Genomic DNA, 14,979 nt, shown 5'->3' on the forward strand with positions numbered 1-14,979 from the left:
TCCAATCCATCTCACCCCAATCCATCTCACCCCAATCCAATCCCCCCGACTCCATACCAAACCACCCCACTCTAATCCACCCTACCTCAATTCAGCCCAATCCATTTCACCACACCCCAACCCAATCCACCCCTCTCCAGTCCAATCCACCCCACTCCAGTCCAACCCACCCACTGCAATCCACTCCCCTGCAGTCCAATCCACCCGATTCCAGTCCAACCCACCCTTCTCAAATCCACCCCATTCCATTCCAATCCAGGCAACTCCAATCCAATCCAATCCAACCCATTCCATTCCAATCCATCCAACCCCACTACAACCCAATCCAAACCAATGCACCCACTCAAATACTTTCCACCACATCCCACTCCAATCCAATCCACTGCAACTCAGTCCACCCACCCCACTCCAATCCATCCCACTCCGTTCAAATCTATCTTAATCCACCTCACTCCACTCCAATCCAATCCACACCAATCCAATCCAACCCAATTCAATCCACCCCTCCCCACTCCTATCCAGTCCAGCCTACTCAAGTCCAACCCAGCCCACTCCAGTCTAATCCAACCCACTCCAGTCAAATCCAGCCCACTCCAGTCAAATCCAACCCACTCCTGTCTAACCCACCCCATTTCAGACCAGACCACTGAAATCCGGTCCACTCTACTCCACCCCAATCCAATCCACTCCAAAACACTCCACCGATATCCATCCACCACACACAATACAATCTACTCCACTCCAGTCCACCTAATTCCAATCCACCCTATTATGTCCTCCCCACTCAATCCAATTCACCCACTCCAATCCACCACGCACAATACAATCTACTTCACTCCAGTCCACCTAACTCCAATCCACCTCATTATGTCCTCTCCACTCAATCCAATTCACCCACTCCAATCCACCCCACCTCAATGTAATCCACCCCACCGCCCTCCACCCCACTCTATTCCACGCCACTCCAGTCCACCCCATCCCAATCCACCCTACCCCAATCTAATACACCCCACTCAATTCCACCACACCCCACCCTTTTCTAACCCACCCCACTCCAATCCACCCCATCCTGTCCATCCCACTCCAACCTAACCCACACCACCCCACTGTACTCCAATCCACCCCACTGTACTCCAATCCACCCCATTCCACTCCAATCCACTACACTCTATTCCAGTTCACCCTACCCCACTCCACTTCCGTCAACTTCTCTACCCCAATACAATCCACCCCACCTCAGTCCACCCCACTCTACCCCACTCTACCCCAATCCTATCCACTCAGCCCACCCCAGTCCAGTCCACCCTCTCTGATCCAATCAATGCACCCCACTCTAATCCAATTCACCTTAATCAACCCCACCCCACTCCAGTTCATTCCAGTTTACCTTAATCCACCCCACTCAAAATCACCTTAATTCACCTCATCCCAAACCACTGTAATCCACCCCAACCCACTCCAATCAAATCCACACCAATCCAATTCACCCCACTCCTATCCCCACACTCCACTCGAATCCAGCCCACTCCAGTCCTATCCACCCCACCCCACTCCAGTCCAATCCACCACAGTCCACCCTACTCTAATCCAATCAACCCCATTCTAAAAAATCCACCCCAATCCAGTCCACCCCACCTCACTCCACTCCAGTCCACTCCAATCTACCCAATCCAATCATCCATAATCCAATACACCCTACCTCAATCCAATTCATCCCGGCCCAAGCCACCCCACCCCACCCCAATGCAGTCCACTCTACTCCATTCCACACCACTCCAATCCACACCACACCACCCCACGCCACTCCAGTCCAATCCGCCCTACCAATTCCACCAGGGTCAATGCAATCCACCCCATTCCAATTCATCCCACCTCTCCCCAATCCAACCCACCTCAATCCAACCTACCACACACCACCCCAATCCAATCCATACCACCCCACTCCGAACCAATCCACCCCGGTCCACCCCACCCCTATCCAATCCACCCCACTCTAATCCAATCCTACAATCCTATCAACCACACTCCAATCCAACCCATTCCAATCCACCCCTCACTAATCCACCCAAATCCACCCCACTCCAATCACCCCAATCCAATCCACCCCACTCCACCATACCCCACTCTTATCCACCCCAGTCGACTCCAATCTGCCCCACTCCACCCCAATCCACCCCACCCCACCCGAGTTCAGTCCACCCACCCCACTAAAATCCATCCAGCCCACCCGGCTCCAGTCCAATCCACCACAATCCACTCCACTCCACTCCAATTCACCCCACTCCAAACTACCCCACTCCAATCCAATCTACCCCACCCCAATCGGGTCCAGCCCCATCCTAGTCCTATCACTTCAATCCAATGCACCCACCTCAATCCAATCTAGTTCCTCCTACTCCAGTCCACCTCTTCCCATTTCAATCCACCCCATACCAATCCACCCTACTCCACTCAATCCACTCCTTCTACCGCAATCCAAGACACCCCACCCATCTCTACTCCAATCCACCACACTTCTTTAATCCACTCAAACCCACTCCACCCTATCCCCCCCACAACACGCCACTCTACACCACTGCACTCTATGACACTCTCTGCCACTGAACCACTGAACTCTATTCCTCTCAATCCTACAACACTCTGCTCCCCCTACTCCACTCTGCGGCACTGTACTCCTACAAATCCACTGTACGACACTCTACTCACCCACCACACTACAACACTCCACCCCACTATCTTTTATCCATGCTGAACAGCAGCTACACTGGAGTACAACATCACAAAAACACATTGCCAAAGCCAATAGCTCGTGTATTGGTGAGACCTATTTGCTTTGCCAGTGCTCGTTTTCTTTCAGCGGTCCATGGGAGTGCATGTATTTTTCTATTACTCCATTGTGTGTTTAGTTAGTTTGCTCTCCCACACATGAATGCTTAATTTTTTTTATTGTTTTTTTCTTGCAAGGGCCAAGCATCTGCAGAAGGTTGCCAGTCTACCTGCTTTTCATTATGTTGCTCCCCACACTTTTTTATATTGTTTTTTCTGTATTTTATTTTTTGCAAGGGCGTGGCAGCTGTATTCTGCCACTCTCCACACCATACAACATTTTAACATTTTTTTCGCTTTCCTCCCACAATCTGTTTCTCTCCCAAACCTCTGTGCATTTTAATGTTTGTTTTCTTTTTATTTCCTGCAAGTGCCCAACAACTGCCACTTTTACCAGGCCATTCGCTTTTTTCTACGCTCCTGCATGTTAGAGACTTCTTAATACACCATTCTAGAATGGCTATCAGCAACACCGGAACGGAAAATGTAAAAATCAAAAATGGCTGCAGACAAAAATAAGCATGTACCACGATGTATGTGCATGCTTTGGTAGCCTTCTTGGAATCGCTATTTCTTTATTAGAAAACACGTTCAAAATTGCCACCCATGTGTTCATCTGTGTGGTAATGCACTGGCTACCATTTGGGAATTAATTTAGGCAAATGCAAACAAGCATTGGCAAACATAAACTCCCCCTTTCAAAGGCAAGACCAATTGGAGTTGCCAATGATGCTGTAAAGTTTGGCATATTTTATTAAAAAAATGTTCAGCATCATTTTAGATCTGTGTATTTCACTAAATGGCAAATACCCCACATTTGAATACAAGGTGTGTGAGATAATGTGGTGAAGTCATTCAGGCAACTGCAGAATATTCCAATATTATCTTTAAAGGGCATGAAATTGGTTGTCTCACGTAATGCATGACCTGGAGGTTCAGTGGGCTGATTGAGGTATGTTGCTGACACCATGGTTACAACGTTAAACCCAGGCGGGTTCACTCAGCATTTTATCCTTCGAAGATTTATAAAATGAGCACTCTTTAGCTGCGTAGCAAAATAAATATCTGTTACTTATAAATTGCAACAAGTCCCATGAAACTCATTTATGTTACACATTAGGTTACGATTAAATTGAACATGACTGTTTCATTTCATTCCCTTTTAGAGCTGTAAAACGTGCTGAACTAAACCTTTGTATCTTCCTCTGGAGTTGTAGGGTTTATTGGAAAGTGTGGAGTAGGCTCATGGCATGTCATGGCAGAGTTCAGCATTTTGAGTAACAAACCTATTTTTTCAAAATAAATGTTTGTATTCTAAATCATTAAAATGTGTTATTGTTCTGGCACTAATTGTCTCATAATTTCATACGGAGCATGGAAATATTTTGAACTTGAGGCAGAATTTTAAGCTTCTGTGTAATTAGGAAGCCAGGTGGCCACAGGTGGCACCAAACAAATCACCTCAAATAAAGGGGGATGGGTAGTCTGTTCAAGCACACAGAGTGCAGAAACCACTCTGGAGCGCAGTGCAGACAGAGATGGGAGGATTAAAATGACATTAAAAAGGAGAAGGATCTTAAATCTGATGCCTGGATAGAAAACAAGGTGTAATAGGGCTTAGAGAGAGGTTTAACTTTCAAGTAATAAGAAGCTTGAAGTACCACTATATCCAGTGAGTTTGAGCTCTCATCTCAGATGCTGTGTCCACTTCTGGAGACCACCCAACCTGCAAAATCAGGAAAGGCCAGAGACAGTTTAGCCACCACCAGCCAACAATATTCGCTTCAGTAGCTCCGGGTCTTAAAGAGGACAAACGTGAAAGACTAATTTACAAAAGGGGATTTACAAAGAGAGTTATTTTGCTCCATGTGCTCAATTGAGAGCTAGGCTGACCTACACATTTCAGGCAGTAGGTGCAGGCAGGAGGACAGAAAATGTATATATTTTTTGAGTGGCAGAGGCAATACTTTTTCTTTTCGTAAATGCTAATGACGTTCTCCCATTTGAAGGCGCCTTTTTATCACCTTCCCAGTCCCTCGCTTCTTAAGGTCTTGCTTGTGTTGTTTCTTTTCACAGCCTAAATACAGATGTATTTGTGATAATGGCTGGATGGCGCCTCCAGGCAGCTCTGCCTGCACCGCTGACATTGATGAATGCACCCTTCCAGACTATCCTTGTTCCCAGGACCCCCTGGTGCAGTGTTTCAACACAGAAGGGTCCTTCTACTGTGGGGACTGCCCAGCAGGTACCGTTGTGTCCAAAAGATATCAGCACTGTTTACAAAATACATTATGTTTGCAAAATCCACTCACCTTGCTATCTTTGTATGATCATGCGCGTGCTGCTGCTGCGCGTGTCTATGCGGCTCCGTGCACACATCAAGCTGACCGGTGGCAGGCATAGCAAGGGTGCCATCAGCACTAATGCAAGCAAGGAAAATGTGTCCCCATACCGTATGGCAAAGTATTAACAAGCATTTGCAATACAATAGGTCTCACATTTGCGAGAGTTTGAGCTATTGCCATTGTACATGACAATACCTTTATGTGCTTTGCAAACCTGCAAGCAGTGTATAAACGTGCACTTATAGTCCTTGCTTACGAAAAGCAAGGCTGGCAGTAACCGAGCCTCTTTTACTGCCAGCCTTGCTTCTCATAAGCAAGGACTATAAGTGCAAAGTGTGTGTTTAAGCACCGTTTTCAGGTTTTCAAGTTTTCAAAACAAAGAAATAAAAGGCATTGTTATTTACAAAGCCAATAGCTCAAACTCTCACAAATGTGAGACCTATTGCATTGCAAATGCTTGTATTTTTCAACGCCTGTAAGATCACTGATCAGTCTTCTTATTAAACTAGTACCCTACCTGTACTCATCATGAGGTAACTATGACCTTCCAGGTCACTGTGAACACTGTATTCAGTCCTGAGCTTATGTGTGAGACCAAAATGCATTCTGGGTATTGAAATTTTGCTTTGCTTCCATGGCACTAGATAGACAAACACGGCTGAAATTGAGAATTTGTTGGTGAAAAGTACAGGCGTGGTGACCTTGTCCGCATTAAGATGGAGTGAGGTGGGCACCCTAATTCCTCGTGTGTTTCTTTCTTACAGTAGTTACCATGGGAGAGGGTGTGGCTTACCGGATAGGACAGCTGACTTTGAAACTGGGGAACCAGGTTCAAGTTTGGCGAAAGGATAACATATCCTATGGTTCTGGACAAATCACTTAATCTCCCTGTGCATACAAAAAATGAATGTGTCCGTCTGTAATGTAACTGGTTATCATGTAAAGTGCTCTGACACTTTGGACAAGGGCATTAAAGTTGGAAAATTAATATAGAACCAGAATCAGGACTATATATGAAACTGTCCAGCCAGACAGATATACTTTTAATTTGTAAAATAGAAACTTGAAACTATAAAGTGGGACACAAGTCTGCATCCAACTAGGTATATATACAGTAAAACAAAAAAACAAACAGGAGAGCTCAGGCAGAACGACTTGCTTGCATGTTATACATTTGATTGGTGTAAGCAGATATATGGTGAGACACTCATATGTAATGGCAGAGGTGAACAGTCTCAAAACTTTCCTTAATGCGCTTGACCTCACCCAAATATGTGATAGACCAACACACGACAAAGGCGCAATACTCGATCTCATCATCGCCAAGGAGGACTCCACCAAACTGGAGGCGATCAAACCCTGTGACTGGTCAGATCACCACATTATCACCTTCTCTATTAACGAAAAAGTTAAACCTAACCCGGTTCAGCCCACCAAATCCAAAATCTGGAAAAGGGACATGAAGAGTCTTAACCCCACTACACTCCCTCCCCACCTCGACAATCTCCTCCTCCCCCCTCCAGGTGTCTCGGATGCCCAAGCACTGACCGACCACTACCTTGACTCTATGAAACTAATAGTCAATGAAGTCGCTCCACTGCAACTGAAGAGAGTCTCCAACAAAATGTCTAACCCCTGGTACGATGGCAGACTCAATGACGACAAGCGCACTATGCGAATGGCAGAGCGTACCTGGAGATCTGACCCCTCATCACTGCATCTAAAGACGCTTAAAAAAAAGAGAAATGACTATTTCAGGAAAATAAAGCGCACAAAGTCGGACTTCTTTAGCCGTCTACTGGACCAAGCAAAAAACAGGCCAAGGAAACTGTTCGAACTAATCAAGACTCAAACAAAGGCACAACCCTTACAATCAAACAAAGCAACAAGCGACACCCCACACTGTGAAGCCTTCTCTGCTTTCTTTAAGCAAAAGACCGACAACATAAGAAATGACCTCGTCATGGATTTAAGCCGATTCCCCAATCACACCAGATTGTCCAACATTCAACCTAAAAACAATGCATCATGGTTGCACTTCGACAGCTACACGGAAGAAGATATATGCAAACTACTCTGCACTCTGAAGCCCTCTAATCACCTCACAGACCCCCTACCTGCTAATGCAGTAAAAGACTTCACCCCCTTGCTCCTCCCTCTTTGGACCAAAATCATCAACAGCTCTCTTCAACAAGGTCTCATCCCAGACTCCCTCAAGGTGGGGCAAGTCACACCTATACTCAAGAAACCCACAGCTGATCCGTCTGACCTGAACAACTACCGGCCTATCACCAATATCCCCACCCTGGCCAAACTGCTGGAGAAATGTGTCCAACTCCAACTAACAAAACACATTGACCAATTTGACCTTCTCAACACTCACCAATCAGGCTTCCGAGCGAAACATAGCACGGAAACAGCTATGACACACATAATTGATGACGCCCTCCAAATCCTTGACCGCAATGATTCCTGTCTCCTCATCCTTCTTGACCTATCGTCAGCTTTTGACACGGTCAAACATGAGAACTTATTGGAGCTGCTAAGCACTAGAATGGGTCTCTCGGGAACTGTTCTCAAATGGTTTGCTTCTTTCCTTCATAACCGGTCGCAGAAGTTCAAGATCGACAATGTGCTATCTAAACCAGTGCCTGCAGACCTAGGTGTCCCACAAGGATCCTGCCTCTCCCCCACACTGTTCAACCTCGTCATGGAACCACTCACCACCTTGCTCCAAGCATCCAATGTTCAATTCCATATGTACGCCGATGACACACAACTTTACCTAAAGCTACAATCCCCGGAAGATATCAAACTACTGAATTCCACACTTAGCAACACTCAATCCTGGCTGGCCGTCAATCACCTCAAACTAAATGCGCTGAAAACTGAGTTCCTACTCATCTCACCCCCGGCGAAAACTTCCACCACCCAAACGTGGCTCAATAACCTAACAGCACTCAATGTCCAACCTACTATCGTGGACTCAGCGAAATCCCTAGGCATCACAGTTGACGCCAAGCTCAACATGCAAGAGCACGTTAGCATAGCCACAAAAGGGGCTAATTTCCAAATCAACACACTGAGGAAACTCAAACCCTTCCTCCCTGCCAAAGACTTCCAAACTGCTGTACAAGCTTTAGTCATCCCTCGCATAGACTACGGAATTGTGGCCCTCAGCGGACTCCCGCTATCCACAACAGCACCCCTAAGAGCCTCCCTGAACGCTGCCGCGAGACTCATTACTGGCTCAAGAAAACATTCGCATATTTCCCCAGACCTAAAATCTCTAAAATGGCTGCCTTTTGAAGCCAGAATTCAACTAAAAATTGCAATAATGACACACTCGGCGGTGCACCACAAAGCACCCAACTACCTCGCGCAAAAGTTGTCTATATCAGGAGGGTCGAGATCCAATCGTAGTACAAAAAATCTACTTCTGAAACCTAGTAGATTCCGGAAAGAAAAAACATACAAGCGCTCCTTCTCAGGAATGGCACCCAGGATCTGGAATGCGCTCCCTCCGGAAACGAGGCTTATCTCCTCCACTGCACTCTTCAAGAAAGAGGTGAAGAGAATCCTTCTGGCCAAGACCTCCTGAACATTACAGAGACTGGAACTGAGTCTCTGCATCGCGCTGTATCTCTGATCACCCTGCCCTTTGGCACTATCCTACTACCTAGAGGGGCACTACTACCCTACTCTCGTCCTATCGACCAATATATGCTACTCTTTGTTGGATCTATATTACTTGTTTACCTGACTGTATTTTGGTTTTGATATGTTTCTGTACATTATTGCTATCCTCTATGTTTAGTGACTACTATATTACTCCCATTATCCTGTTTACCTGACTGTATTTTGATAGGTTTTGATATGTTTCTGTACATTACTGTTATCCTCTATGTTTAGTGACTACTATATTGCTCCCATTATCTTGTTCATTCCTGTTGCCCTTGCCCCTGTCTCTGTGAAGCGCTCTGATATCTGTAAGGATCTTGTTCGCGCTATATAAAACTTTGAATAAATAAATAAATAATGGCGTCTCACCATATATCTGCTTGTACCAATCAAATGTATAACATGCAAGCAAGTCGTTCTGCCTGAGGTCTCCTGTTTGTTTTTTTGTTTTCTGTATGTATACCTAGTTGGACGCAGGCTTGTGTCCCACTTTAATGTTTTGAGTTTCTATTTTACGAATTAAAAGTATATCTTTCCGGCTTGACAGTTTCAAATATAGTCCTGATTCTGGTTCTATATTCATTTTCCAACTTTAATGTCCTTGTTTAGGGACCACTGTGTTTATAGCTCATTACTACCCAAGGTCCCTCACCAATCCTATTGGGTTCCCTTGTCCCTTATAAACCTGCTACTTTAGGGTCAAGTTTGTTCGATGTAAAACTGCAACAAAAAAAATAAAAAACACGGTCCACCACACTGCATCAACTCATTATTTGACATTTTTTATAAAAATGTTATATGAGCGAGGGGATCTGGCATTTTTTATGCCACATCACCTGCAGGATGCCTTCTAATTCATGAGGAAAGAATAGGATATGGAACTAATGTGACGGCTCCCCCACCATGGCAACGGATTATCGCTTTAACCCTTCCAGCCTAATCCTCCAGCTTACCCATTATCATCTGGGCAGCATTAATTACTGATCTGGCCACAACGGATTGCTGGCAGATGTGATCCCTTCCATCGAAGCATTCAAGTGACTGTACATTTTCACTGCCTCCTCTCCACAATTTCAGGCTGACAGCACGGAATGACTTCTGCTGCTCAGAGAAGCCTGAGGGAGAAGGGAAGACATGCTTGCAGTGGTGTAAGAGGACCCCAGCGATTACTTGCCACAACAGTGCGAGAAGCTTTGAGGGCAGGAATGACAACAAACTGATCCAAAAAGGGCAGGCTCCAGGAGCCAGGTGCATTTGCATACAGGAAGATTCTGTTCGGAATATGGCTGTCCCCAGATGCTGTTATACAGGGGAGGACGAGGGGGGATAAATTAGGCTGCTACACAGCAGGGTTTATGGAGCTAGATGAGGCAGGCCTAGGCATCCAGCTGACGGACACTGCTTTGAAAAGACAACCACACAACCGGCTGCCCCCTACTACCGAAGCGAAGGTCTCCTCTAGGGACAAAAAAACGAAACAAAAACAAACCACAAGCTGCTTGCTGTTTTAACACCTTCGCTGCGGCGGCAATTCCGCCGCAGCGCTAGGGGGGCCGCCTGCCGCTCCCATGCTCGTAACGGAACTGCTCCGTCACGAGCCTCGGGTGCGCTGTGCTTGTGACGGAGCGGTTCCGTCACAAGCACAGCCCACCATAACACAATAGAGTGGCTTTTGCACATGCTGGATTGTCTTGTGAGCTGTCGGGCTCTTGATGAATAAAAGAACAATTTTGCTTTTGAAGCTACCAAGTCTGCTGGGCCGGAAGCATTGATGGATCTGGCGTCCTGTGAGTGCTGTGTACATTAATTAAGCAAATAGTTCTCCAAACTGCTAATGAAAGCTCCTGAGTAAGGACACATGTAAGAGGGACAGTCTTCATGGGAAGTAACAAAAGAGTAAAGGGAGGTACTAAGGAGGGACTAAGAAGCCTATTAACAAATCAGAAGTCAACATTTACAAAGGACAATGATACAAGCCAATAAAAAATATGGGTGGAGAGTGGGAGGGGCTTCAAGTCCATAGCTGAATACAGCATGTCTCAAAGAGACAGTGCTAGTGCTGCCTAGGTGAGACCTAAAAAAAAGACATGTTATTGGGGTACATTTTGCGCTTCGTAGCCCTGGGCCAATGTGCCACTGCATGCACTGCACAAAAGGTAGTTATGACTCTGAGACCAACACATTGGGCTGCTGCACAGAGATTAAGCTGTGCCACCCTTTTGCAGTACTCCTGGAGTACGGTAGGAGTCCGATTGGCTTTCTACTGGCTTCCGGCTCCTCTTAACACATTCCAGAAGCAGCACTGGCTTAATTGTAGAATTCAGAAGTAAATCAGGGGTACTACAAGAGTAAGTCACACCTACTCAGAGCAAAATCTTTCTGAATGAAGGCCCACAGCTTTTATTTTCAGAACTGCCTACTGTGATATTAGCTCTCTGAAAGGGTAATCTTTTGTTCTTTTAGAAAGCTATAATACTAAATAGAAGTACTTTTTCATTTGCAGCCTATTTACCAAACTGTTTCAGGGTACATCTCTAGTGTATGCATTGAAAAGAGTTTCAATCTCTGGAAAGCTTTTTCATTGGCTCATAATAGATGGGTGAAAGTTTCAAAATGTATACAGTGGTTTCTACATCTTTAGGTCATCTCTCGATAGTGTAGCTAGGGGTGGAGGTCAAAGAAATACAGGGAAAATAAGGTGAACTCCAACAGGACAAGAATAATAAAAAAGCTGCTGGGTATACAATCCATATTTTGTACCAAGGATACAAAAGGAAAGGTCTTAACCCTTTGCAGCCGTGTTGTTTTGAGTTGAATTGCTTCAGCAAGCCAATGCTGAAAATATGAGTCAAACACTGCATGTTTCCTTTTAAGGGTCCTACCTTCGACTGCCATGGGTATAATACATGGACCCACATTATCTTAGTGCAGTGGCCTGTGGAATCCTTGCTCCTCCCACCCGCAAGCCACCTGTCTTTTTCACCCTGATCTGTTTAGGCAGGAGAGACCCCCTCCCCATACTTTGCAAGTGGGGGGCCTCCTCAAGTATTTTTATGCTTCAGCCTTAGGCTCAGTGCTTAATTTGAACCGGTTGGTTGGATGTGGGGGCCACTGGTGCTCGTTTTTGGTGACCTCTTTTTCTTCATCAGACATTTACCGGGAAAGGGAAACACAAAAACTAGAAAGGAAGAGAAAAACCGCCACAAAGGGAGAAAGTAGGGACCTGCAGGAGTGAGATAAAGGGGCAGGAGGTGTCCGACTGTGGATTAAAGAGGCACGAGGTGGATTTAGGACTACACGGGCTAGGTATTTGGCTCTGTGATGTTTAATGGCGCCACCTGTGGACATCTGAGCAGCGTTTTTGGCACCGAATCTCATAATTTTACAAATTAAGCACTGCAAGGTTGCCACATTTAGCAGCAAAACTAGTCCACATTATCGCTGCTTTTGCCATCCCTCGTTCTTGCCGGGCCACAGAATAGTAATGTTGTGAATATCCTCACACATGTGGGTCATTATTCTCATTCATATATGCACTTTTAAAATTAGGTTCTAAGTAAAGACGATGTAAGTGGTGCAATCAGTACAGGAAGGTACCTTAAAACCTATGCCTATTAATCCTGCAAGGAAAGTGAGTTCTGTCTAAAGAAAAGCGCTTTGCATCTGGAAAAAGTAAAAACTCATAATTTGTCAAATATTACCAGTTTCCTAACACTCTGCACCAAGATTGGGTGAAATTCTGCTGTGCAATTAATGGACCTAAAGTGTTTAAAGTTGAGAACTCGCTGAAAGTGCTTAACCTTGTCCATGCTCATGACAGCTCCAGGCCGTGGACGCCTGTGCGGGCGAATTAGTGAGGGGGTGGGGTCATGAGCTCACGCCGCCCGTGACTCATGACGGCGTGGAGCCGTCATGAGTACGGGAGCACCACACCCACCCCGTAACTCCGCCCGCGCCGCAGCCGAATTTGCGCCACGGCGAAGTGGTTAATGATGGTTCCATCATCAACTAGCTTAAAATTAAAATATTAAACTATGTGCCCTCTCTTATTTGTTTGCTACAGAAGGAGCAGGGTGCTGGCCAGGTGGACATTTTATGCTTTGCTGGCCTTAAATGGTTACTTTTCTGGCTAACTGTACCATGCAGATTATACCTGACCATTGAGACACAGATCTGCTATTTCGTTATACAGCCAGCACTTCATGGTTTGTAAAGCGTGTGTCCGTATTACCTCACATGTATGGTCCAAGTTTTCTTCATACACAGAGCACTCAGCAGATCTCAGTTGCTGTCTGAAGTTCACATTTGATTCTCAGATCGTTTGCCCAGATTTCAGAGCTATAGACAAAATTACTTTTTACCATTTATGCACTCCATCTCCCCAAACACCAATGCTCTTTATCATGACAATCTTGAAACATTTGGTGGATTTCTTTGGTTTCCCCGTAATGCAGTTGTCAACTGTTTCCACAATTTAGCCACAGCCCTGTCAAGTCTGGTCTGAAGATACTCACAGGTTAGAGCTGGCAAAAAATGACAATAACACTTAGCCCTGAATACCACTCTTATTCCATTTGCAACATTTTAGGCTTTCAAGTCACAAAATCACAAAAATGTTGATGTTGTTTATCTAAAAGGTGCGTTATTAACGGGAAACATCACTTACAACTAAACTTTTACAACGCACTACCATTACAACACGGTCATTACAACGCAAACTATTACAACGCATTGCGCTGGGGGGCGCTCTAGGATAGGGAATAGGTTAATTTACTATCCAATAACCTTCCCTAGTGTCCACGGGGACTGGAGTTGGAATAGTAAATTAAACTATTCACTATCCAACACCCAAAAGCGCTATGCGTTGTAATGGTATGCGATGTAAAAACCGCGTTGTAAAGGCATGCGATGTAAAAGCATGCGTTGTAACGTCATACATCCGTTATTAACATATGCTGAAGGAGAGTACTTTAAAAACAGGCATTGCCAAAAGAAAAAGACCTGGCTGCATTTTAAGCCTAAAGTAAAACATTAAAACAAACGCCTGTTGGAGTGAAAACAAAACAAAAAGCAGTGCATCTAATATGTGATAAGTGGGATTACTTTTGGTGTGAAAATTAGTCCCTCATGCATTGCAATGCAAGCACTCCAAATGAGCTGAAAGACACACCAACCAATAGCATGAAGTGATAGAGACATACTCCTCTGAGATGGAACCAAACCACACACTATGTGTATTTGTAAAAAAAAGTGGTAGGATAAGGGCGGCAGACCGCTCCACTGTCCAACCAAACCTAAAACCCTTTTTTAAGTACCTTTAATTTTTCACAGAGAACATTCACCTCACCTCTAGCACTATAGTATCACTGGGTTCAATGCCTCTGAATGAGCACTTTTCGAGACCTATTAAGTGAATGATCCACGTGCAATCATTCTCAATAATGAGCAGCTAGTCTACTATCTTCTAATTACATTATTGTAATATATTCATATATTCATTATCAAACACAGCATTGGCCCTAAGTGGAGAGCATACATGTTTCTGTCAAAACTTGGCTTCTGGCACCCGAAGAAGGGGTTAGGCAGAAATGTGAGATATGCCCTCTTTCAGTATTGAGCTTTGAGTGCCAATGACTATGTTCTGCATATGAATTTAGTAGATTAAACTAAAGGGCTGCACACAGTCCCAGTTCAGAGAAACGATTTTATGTAAATGGTTCAATTCAGTGGAATCTGGAACTACTTTTACAAATACTACGGGCCTGGCAAGATAATAGTAATTATTTGTTTTTTTCATTTTTCTTAGTGTAGCTTTTGCCATGTACAAGCACTTAAAATAATAAGTATTACTATTACAAGATGTAAGGGTACCCAAAATACCATCCTAGAAGAGTGGAAAGCTGATCTGATCTTTGTATAATGCACTTTTGTGCTCTACATGTAAAGTTGATGTTAGTAATGAGCGTTTAACCCGCACAGCCCTCTTGTTGACATATTCCAGTATTGAATGTGGGTTTACTACAATTTGCGCATTACGCTTAACAATCTTTGTGCCCCGGCTCCAGAGGTGTAAACTAATCACCTGAAGTTTTAAAGCCTGCAGTGTACTTGCTAATTAAGTGGCATA

The 14,979-nt window shown here is 44.9% G+C and overlaps 1 protein-coding gene across 1 annotated transcript in view; it reads left to right on the forward strand.

Annotated features, from left to right (window-relative positions):
- The window catches only part of CUBN (cubilin), a 1,583,269-nt gene that overhangs the window by 118,805 nt on the left and 1,449,485 nt on the right, over nt 1-14,979 (forward strand). The window contains exon 8 of the mRNA XM_078663578.1: nt 4,903-5,071. Coding sequence (XP_078519704.1) covers nt 4,903-5,071 — 169 coding nt within the window. The remainder of the gene's footprint in view (nt 1-4,902; nt 5,072-14,979) is intronic.

This window comes from Lissotriton helveticus, chromosome 10 (assembly GCF_964261635.1).
Source record: "Lissotriton helveticus chromosome 10, aLisHel1.1, whole genome shotgun sequence".
In the NCBI taxonomy this organism is placed as follows: Eukaryota; Metazoa; Chordata; class Amphibia; order Caudata; family Salamandridae; genus Lissotriton; species Lissotriton helveticus.